This window comes from Cardiocondyla obscurior, linkage group LG02, assembly GCF_019399895.1.
Source record: "Cardiocondyla obscurior isolate alpha-2009 linkage group LG02, Cobs3.1, whole genome shotgun sequence".
NCBI lineage: Eukaryota > Metazoa > Arthropoda > Insecta > Hymenoptera > Formicidae > Cardiocondyla > Cardiocondyla obscurior.
Window position 1 is genome coordinate 10,774 of NC_091865.1, and position 9,615 is coordinate 20,388.

The following is a 9,615-nucleotide window of genomic DNA, read 5'->3' on the forward strand; positions in this document are numbered from 1 at the left end:
CCTGGCCTGGCCTGGCCTAACCTAACCTAACCTAACCTAACCTGGCCTAACCTAACCTAACCTAACCTAACCTAACCTAACCTAACCTAACCTAACCTAACCTAACCTAACCTTCAACCTAACCTAACCTAACCTAACCTAACCTAACCTAACCTAACCTAACCTGGCTACAACCCTGGCCTGGCCTGGCCTGGCCTGGCCTCTTCTGGCCTGGCCTGGCCTGGCCTGGCCTGGCCTGGCCTGGCCTGGCCTGGCCTGGCCTGGCCTGGCCTGGCCTGGCCTGGCCTGGCCTGGCCTGGCCTGGGCCTGGCCTGGCCTGGCCTGGCCTGGCCTGGCCTGGCCTGGCCTGGCCTGGCCTGGCCTGGCCTGGCCTGGCCTGGCCAACTGGCCTGGCCTGGCCTGGCCTGGCCTGGCCTGGCCTGGCCTGGCCTGGCCTGGCCTGGCCTGGCCTGGCCTGGCCTGGCCTGGCCTGGCCTGGCCTGGCCTGGCCTGGCCTGGCCTGGCCTGGCCTGGCCTGGCCTGGCCTGGCCTGAGCCTGGCCTGGCCTGGCCTGGCCTGGCCTGGCCTGGCCTGGCCTGGCCTGGCCTGGCCTGGCCTGGCCTGGCCTGGCCTGGCCTGGCCTGGCCTGGCCTGGCCTGGCCTGGCTGGCCTGGCCTGGCCTGGCCTGGCCTGGCCTGGCCTGGCCTGGCCTGGCCTGGCCTGGCCTGGCCTGGCAACCTGGCCTGGCCTGGCCTGGCCTGGCCTGGCCTACCTGGCCTGGCCTGGCCTGGCCTGGCCTGGCCTGGCCTGGCCCTGGCCTGGCCTGGCCTAACCTAACCTAATAACTAACCTAACCCTGGCCTGGCCTGGCCTAACCTGGCCTGGCCTAACCTAAGCCTGGCCTGGCCTGGCCTAACCTGGCCTAAGCCTGGCCTGGCCTAACCTAACCTAACCTAACCTAACCTGGCCTAACCTAACCCCTGGCCTGGCCTAACCTAACCTAATAACCTAACCTAACCTAACCTAACCTAACCTAACCTAACCTAGCCTAACCTAACCTAACCTAACCTAACCTAACCTAACCTAACCTGGCCTGGCCTAATAACCTGGCCTGGCCTGGCCTGGCCTGGCCCTGGCTGGCCTGGCCTGGCCTGGCCTGGCCTGGCCTGGCCTGGCCTGGCCTGGCCTGGCCTGGCCTGGCTGGCCTGGCCTGGCCTGGCCTGGCCTGGCCTGGCCTGGCCTGGCTGGCCTGGCCTGGCCTGGCCTGGCCTGGCCTGGCCTGGCCTGGCCTGGCCTGGCCTGGCCTGGCCTGGCCTGGCCTGGCCTGGCCTGGCCTGGCCTGGCCTAACCTGGCCTGGCCTAACCTAACCTGGCCTAACCTAACCTAACCTGGCCTAACCTGACAACCTAACCTAACCTAACCTAACCTAACCTAACCTGGCCTAACCTAACCTGGCCTGGCCAACCTGGCCTGGCCTGGCCTGAACCTGGCCTGGCCTGGCCTGGCCTGGCCTGGCCTGGCCTGGCCTCAACCTGGCCTGGCCTGGCCTGGCCTGAGCCTGGCCTGGCCTGGCCTGGCCTGGCCTGGCCTGGCCTGGCCTGGCCTGGCCTGGCCTGGCCTGGCCTGGCCTGGCTGGCCTGGCCTGGCCTGGCCTGGCCTGGCCTGGCCTGGCCTGGCCTGGCCTGGCCTGGCCTGGCCTGGCCTGGCCTGGCCTGGCCTGGCCTGGCCTGGCCTAACCTGGCCTGGCCTAACCTGGCCTAACCTGGCCTGGCCTGGCCTAACCTAACCTGGCCTTCCTTAACCTAACCTGGCCTGGCCTAACCTGGCCTAACCTGGCCTGGCCTAGCCTGGCCTGGCCTGGCCTAACCTGGCCTGGCCTGGCCTGGCCTGGCCTGGCCTGGCCTCAACCTGGCCTGGCCACAGCCAACCTGGCCTAACCTAACCTGGCCTGGCCTGACTGGCTGGCCTGGCCTGGCCTGGCCTGAGCCTGGCCTGGCCTGGCCTGGCCTGGCTGGCCTGGCCTGGCCTGAGCCTGGCTGGCCTGAGCCTGGCCTGGCCTGGCCTGGCCTGGCCTGGCCTGGCCTGGCCCCTGGCCTGGCCTGGCCTGGCTGGCCTGGCCTGGCCTGGCCTGGCCTGGCCTGGCCTGGCCTGGCCTGGCCTGGCTGGCCTGGCCTGGCCTGGCCTAACCTAACCTAACCTGAACAAGTTAGGTTAGGTTGGAACCAAACAGAACCAAATTAGAGTAAACCAGGATGAATTAGAATAATTTTTTTTTTTTGGCGGACAAAATTTTTCGCGCCAAGGCTAAAAATTTTCGTTTTTGCCGCCGGCCGAAGGCCATGTTTTATTGACCGTCGGTAATGCAGATTTCTGTTTTACCGACATAGTATCGGTCGGTAAAACAGGTTTTTCAATTTTATACGGGTCGGTAAAACAGATTAAAAAAAAAAAAAAATTTTTTTTTTAATGGACCAAAATTTCTCGCGCCAAAGGCTAAAATTTTCGTTTTGCCGCCGGCCGAAGGCCGGCGCTGAAAATTACCGACCGTCGGTAATGCAGATTTTGTTTTACCGACATGGTATCAGTCGGTAAAACAGGTTTTTCAATTTATACGGGTCGGTAAAACAGATTTTTAAAAAAAAAAAAAAATTTTTTTTTTTGGCGGACCAAAATTTCTCGCGCCAAAGGCTAAAAATTTTCGTTTTGCCGCCGGCCGAAGGCCGGCGCGAAATTTTACCGACCGTCGGTAATGCAGATTCCTGTTTTACCGACATGGTATCGAAAACAGGTTTCAATTTTATACGGGTCGGTAAAACAGATTTAAAAAAAAAAAAATTTTTTTTTTTGGCAAACAAATTTCTCGCGCCAAAGGCTAAAAATTCTCGTTTTGCTGCCGCCGGCCGAAGGCCGCGCGAAAATATTGACCGTCGGTAATGCAGATTTCTGTTTTACCGACATAGTATCGGTCGGTAAAACAGGTTTTTCAATTTTATACGGGTCGGTAAAACAGATTTTAAAAAAAAAAATTTTTTTTTTTGGCGGACAAAATTTCTCGCCAAAAGGCTAAAAATTCTCGTTTTGCCGCCGGCAAGGCCGGCGAAAATTTTACCGACCGTCGGTAATGCAGATTCCTGTTTTACCGACATGGTATCGGTCGGTAAAACAGGTTTTTCAATTTTATACGGGTCGGTAAAACAGATTTAAAAAAAAAAATTTTTTTTTTTTTTTGGCGGACCAAATTTCTCGCGCCAAAAGGCTAAAATTCTCGTTTTTGCCGCCGGCTAAGGCCGGCGCGAAAATTTTACCGACCGTCGGTAATGCAGATTCCTGTTTTACCGACATAGTATCGGTCGGTAAAACAGGTTTTTCAATTTTATACGGGTCGGTAAAACAGATTTAAAAAAAAATTTTTTTTTTTGCGGACAAATTTCTGCGCCAAAGGCTAAAAATTTCGTTTTGCCGCCGGCCGAGGCCGGCGCGAAAATTTTACCGACCGTCGGTAATGCAGATTCCTGTTTTACCGACATGGTATCGGTCGGTAAAACAGGTTTTTCAATTTATACGGGTCGGTAAACAGATTTAAAAAAAAAAAAATTTTTTTTTGGCGGACAAATTTCTCGCGCCAAAGGCTAAAAATTTTCGTTTTGCCGCCGGCCGAAGGCCGGCGCGAAAATACCGACCGTCGGTAATGCAGATTCCTGTTTTACCGACACGGTCGGTAAAACAGATTTTCAATTTTATACGGGTCGGTAAAACAGATTTTAAAAAAAAAAAAAAATTTTTTTTGGCGGACCAAAATTTCTCGCGCCAAAAGGCTAAAAATTTTCGTTTTTGCCGCCGGCCGAAAGCCGGCGCGAAAATTTTTTACCGACCGTCGGTAATGCAGATTTTTGTTTTACCGACATAGTATCGGTCGGTAAAACAGGTTTTTCAATTTTATACGGGTCGGTAAAACAGATTTAAAAAAAAAAAAAAAAATTTTTTTTTGGCGGACAAATTTCTCGCGCCAAAAGGCTAAAATTTTCGTTTTTGCCGCCGGCCGAGGCCGGCGCGAAAATTTTTACCGACCGTCGGTAATGCAGATTTTTGTTTTACCGACATAGTATCGGTCGGTAAAACAGATTTAAAAAAAAAAAAAAAATCTGCGCAGGTAGAAAGATGGGGGGAATCAATAGAAACATTTTTTGTTAATAAAATTTTGTTCTATCTCTTTCCCCCTGCGCGCACGAGGGCAAAAACCAAAAAAAAAAAAAAAATCTGCGCAGGTAGAAAGATGGGGGAATCAGTAGAAACATTTTTGTTAATAAAATTTTGTTCTATCTCTCCCCCTGCGCGCACGAGGGCAAAAACCAAAAAAAAAAAAATCTGCGCAGGTAGAAAGATGGAATCAGTAGAAACATTTTTGTTAATAAAATTTTGTTCTATCTCTCCCCCTGCGCGCACGAGCAAAAACCAAAAAACTGCGCAGGTAGAAAGATGGGGGAATCAGTAGAAACATTTTTGTTAATAAAATTTTGTTCTATCTCTCCCCCTGCGCGCACGAGGGCAAAAACCAAAAAAAAAAAAAAAATCTGCGCAGGTAGAAAGATGGAATCAATAGAAACATTTTTTGTTAATAAAATTTTGTTCTATCTCTCCCCCTGCGCGCACGAGGGCAAAAACCAAAAAAAAAAAATCTGCGCAGGTAGAAAGATGGGGGAATCAGTAGAAACATTTTTGTTAATAAAATTTTGTTCTATCTCTCCCCCTGCGCCACGAGGGCAAAAACCAAAAAAAAAAAAAATCTGCGCAGGTAGAAAGATGGGGGAATCAATAGAAACATTTTTGTTAATAAAATTTTGTTCTATCTCTCCCCCCTGCGCGCACGAGGGCAAAAACCAAAAAAAAAAAAAAATCTGCGCAGGTAGAAAGATGGGGGGAATCAGTAGAAACATTTTTTGTTAATAAAATTTTGTTCTATCTCTCCCCCTTTGCGCGCACGAGGGCAAAAACCAAAAAAAAAAAAAAAATCTGCGCAGGTAGAAAGATGGGGGAATCAGTAGAAACATTTTTGTTAATAAAATTTTGTTCTATCTCTCCCCCTGCGCGCACGAGGGCAAAAACCAAAAAAAAAAAAAATCTGCGCAGGTAGAAAGATGGAATCAATAGAAACATTTTTGTTAATAAAATTTTGTTCTATCTCTCCCCCTGCGCGCACGAGGGCAAAAAAAAAAAAAAAAAAAATCTGCGCAGGTAGAAAGATGGAATCAGTAGAAACATTTTTGTTAATAAAATTTTGTTCTATCTCTCCCCCTGCGCACCGACAAAAACCAAAAAAAAAAAAATCTGCGCAGGTAGAAAGATGGGAATCAATAGAAACATTTTTGTTAATAAAATTTTGTTCTATCTCTCCCTGCGCGCACAGGGCAAAAACCAAAAAAAAAAAAAATCTGCGCAGGTAGAAAGATGGGGAATCAATAGAAACATTTTTTGTTAATAAAATTTTGTTCTATCTCTCCCCCTGCGCGCACGAGGCAAAAACCAAAAAAAAAAAAATCTGCGCAGGTAGAAAGATGGGGAATCAATAGAAACATTTTTGTTAATAAAATTTTGTTCTATCTCTCCCCCTGCGCACGAGGACAAAAACCAAAAAAAAAAATCTGCGCAGGTAGAAAGAATCAGTAGAAACATTTTTGTTAATAAAATTTTGTTCTATCTCTCCCCCCTGCGCGCACGAGGGCAAAAACCAAAAAAAAAAAAAAAAATCTGCGCAGGTAGAAAGATGGGGGAATCAATAGAAACATTTTTGTTAATAAAATTTTGTTCTATCTCTCCCCCTGCGCTTACGAGGGCAAAAACCAAAAAAAAAAAAAAAATCTGCGCAGGTAGAAAGATGGGGGAATCAGTAGAAACATTTTTGTTAATAAAATTTTGTTCTATCTCTCCCCTGCGCGCACGAGGGCAAAAACCAAAAAAAAAAATCTGCGCAGGTAGAAAGATGGGGAATCAATAGAAACATTTTTGTTAATAAAATTTTGTTCTATCTCTCCCCCTGCGCGCAGGGCAAAAACCAAAAAAAAAAAATCTGCGCAGGTAGAAAGATGGGGTCAGTAGAAACATTTTTGTTAATAAAATTTTGTTCTATCTTTCCCCCTGCGCACGAGGCAAAAACCAAAAAAAAAAAAAAAATCTGCGCAGGTAGAAAGATGGGGGAATCAATAGAAACATTTTTTGTTAATAAAATTTTGTTCTATCTCTCCCCCCTGCGCGCACGAGCAAAAACCAAAAAAAAAAAAAATCTGCGCAGGTAGAAAGATGGGGGAATCAATAGAAACATTTTGTTAATAAAATTTTGTTCTATCTCTCCCCCTGCGCGCCGAGGGCAAAAACCAAAAAAAAAAAAAAAATCTGCGCAGGTAGAAAGATGGGGAATCAGTAGAAACATTTTTGTTAATAAAATTTTGTTCTATCTCTCCCCCTGCGCCACGAGAACAAAAACCAAAAAAAAAAACTTTGATCGTTAATATCTCGGTCCACAGGCGTCGTAGAGGTCTGATCGAAAGCTCGTTTTGAAGGGCTTGAAAGCCCGCGTCGAACAAAAAAAGCGCAATAGCCTAGCCCTTCTGGTTCGCGAGATATTTCACATTTTCCGAAAAACTTTGATCGTTAATATCTCGGTCCACAGGCGTCGTAGGGGTCTGATCGAAAGCTCGTTTTGAAGGGCTTGAAAGCCCGCGTCGAACAAAAAAGAGCGCAATAGCCTAGCTCTTCTGGTTCGCGAGATATTTCACATTTTCCGAAAAACTTTGATCGTTAATATCTCGGTCCACAGGCGTCGTAGGGGTCTGATCGAAAGCTCGTTTTGAAGGGCTTGAAAGCCCGCGTCGAACAAAAAAGAGCGCAATAGCCTAGCTCTTCTGGTTCGCGAGATATTTCACATTTTCCGAAAAACTTTGATCGTTAATATCTCGGTCCACAGGCGTCGTAGGGGTCTGATCGAAAGCTCGTTTTGAAGGGCTTGAAAGCCCGCGTCGAACAAAAAAGAGCGCAATAGCCTAGCTCTTCTGGTTCGCGAGATATTTCACATTTTCCGAAAAACTTTGATCGTTAATATCTCGGTCCACAGGCGTCGTAGGGGTCTGATCGAAAGCTCGTTTTGAAGGGCTTGAAAGCCCGCGTCGAACAAAAAAATCGCAATAGCCTAGCCTTTCTGGTTCGCGAGATATTTCACATTTTCGAAAAACTTTGATCGTTAATATCTCGGTCCACAGGCGTCGTAGGGGTTTGATCGAAAGCTCGTTTTGAAGGTCTTGAAAGCCCGCGTCGAACAAAAAAAAGCGCAATAGCCTAGCCCTTCTGGTTCGCGAGATATTTCACATTTTCCGAAAAACTTTGATCGTTAATATCTCGGTCCACAGGCGTCATAGGGGTCTGATCGAAAGCTCGTATTGGAGGGCTTGAAAGCCCGCGTCGAACAAAAAAAAGCGCAATAGCCTAGCTCTTCTGAGTCACGAGATATTTCAAATTTTCTAAAAGGAGGTAACACGGTCAGTTCGTGCCACTTCCTCGATTTTATATGCACCTGATATTTTTAGAATTTGTATCAGGTGCATATAAAATGAAGGTGGCTGATTATTCTTTTAGAAAATTTGAAATATTTCATTGAACTAGGCTTTTACGTCAATTTACAACAATTTAATGCTATTTATTAAGTATATTTACAATATTTTATTAATCGAGTCGTTTCATGAATGTCAGTATTAATGCTGTGTTCCTATTGGTTGAAAATAATCGAGTGACATTTTGCACGTGTTTTTGGCGTTATTTATAAGTTTTTATACTAAATCGTATTTTGCAAGTTAGTTTACAACAATTAATGCTATTTATTAATTATTTTTACAATATTTTATTAATTGAATCGTTTCATGAATGTCAGTACTAATGCTGTGTTCCTATTGGTTGAAATTGATCGAATGACATTTTACACTTTTTTCTTGCGTTATTAATAAATTTTTGTACTAAATTATATTTTGCACGTCAATTTACAACAATTAATGCTATTTATTAATTATTTTTACAATATTTTATTAATCGAATCGTTTTATGAATGTCAGTACTAATGCTGTGTTCCTATTGGTTGAAAATAATCGAGTGACATTTTGCACGTGTTTTTGGCGTTATTTATAAGTTTTTATACTAAATCGTATTTTGCAAGTTAGTTTACAACAATTAATGCTATTTATTAATTATTTTTACAATATTTTATTAATTGAATCGTTTCATGAATGTCAGTACTAATACTGTGTTCCTATTGGTTCAAATTAATCGAATGACATTTTACACTTCTTTTTTGCGTTATTTATAAGTTTCTAAACTGAATCGTATTTTGCACGTTAATTTACAACAATTTAATGATATTTATTAAGTAATTTTACAATAGTTTATTGTTTGAATCGATTCATGAATGTCAGTATTAATGCTGTGTTCCTATTGGTTGAAATTAATCGATTGACATTTTACGTTTGTTTTTTGCGTTATTTATAAGTTTTTATACTTAATCGTATTTTGCTCGTTAATTTACAGCAATTTAATGCTATTTATTAAGTATTTTTACATTATTTTATTAATCGAGTCGTTTCATGAATGCCAGTATTAATGCTGTGTCTCCATTGGTGAATATTTTACACAAAATATTTTATGCTTATTTTATTCGTTTGTGGAAGATCAACTTTTTCCTCGAGTGTCCGGTTGGATTTTTTAACAAATTTAAACCGTCTTTTTTATTCTCACAAAGTGCCAAGACTGTGCATCAACGGAAACTAATTTTTATAAAAGTTTTAAAAGTGACAGGTATGTGATATTGATTAAAGTTTAAAGTCAGAAAAACAAATATTTCTATTTGTTTTACAGGCTTTAAACTTTATAGGCAAAAGATACGTGACGGCAGCTAACCAACGAGATCATCCGAAGTTCCGGGGAAGCCGCAGAAGTCTCTCTGACCATTCCTGGTGCAAGAGAAAAATCCTCGTACCCAGTACTCCAGATAGCACTGACACTTTGCAGAGTGAATTCAGGTATGTCATGCATTAGAATTTAATTAAAATACTCTCCTCCATTGTGAGAGACCGATTTTAGATTGCCCGAGAGCCTCAGTTAATTAAAAAGTGAGAAAATAGTCAAAATATAACTTTAACCTCAAAGTGTCACTTATGAGATTTTTAGTTTTAATTTAAAAATACTTCTGCTTTATTTACAGGTTTGGCGCTTTGAATACGAAAGGTTCGCGACGAAAACTAACCAAAGAAATTGTCCGGAGACCCGGGGAAGCTGCAGAAGTCTCTCTGACCATTCCTGGTACAAGAGAAAATTCCTCGACTTACCCAGTACTCCAGATAGCACTAACACTTTGCAGAGTGAATTCAGGTATGTCATGCGTTAGAATTTAATTAGAGTACCCTCCTCTATCGTGAGGGACCGATTTTAGATTGCTCGAGAGCCTCAGTTAATTAAAAAGTGAGAAAATTGTCAAAATATAACTTTAACCTCAATGTGTCACTTATGAGATTTTTAGTTTTAATTTAAAAATACTTCTGCTTTATTTACAGGTTTGGCGCTTTGGGGACGAAAGGTTCGCGACGGAAACTAACCAAGGAAAC

The 9,615-nt window shown here is 44.4% G+C and overlaps 1 protein-coding gene across 2 annotated transcripts; it reads left to right on the plus strand.

Moving 5' to 3' along the window:
- The first annotated feature begins 8,081 nt into the window (after positions 1 to 8,081).
- LOC139113094 (uncharacterized) lies at positions 8,082 to 9,615 on the plus strand. 2 transcript variants are annotated; one of them, XM_070673977.1, is made up of 3 exons: positions 8,082 to 8,809; positions 8,886 to 9,033; positions 9,216 to 9,615. In XM_070673977.1, exons 1-3 carry the CDS (start codon positions 8,599 to 8,601, stop codon positions 9,403 to 9,405), a joined length of 549 nt encoding a protein of 182 aa, XP_070530078.1. In that variant the 5' UTR covers positions 8,082 to 8,598; the 3' UTR covers positions 9,406 to 9,615. The 2 variants fall into 2 exon arrangements, 1 of the variants encoding a protein (XP_070530078.1); XR_011547608.1 differs by having other exon boundaries at positions 8,228 to 8,809; positions 8,870 to 9,033.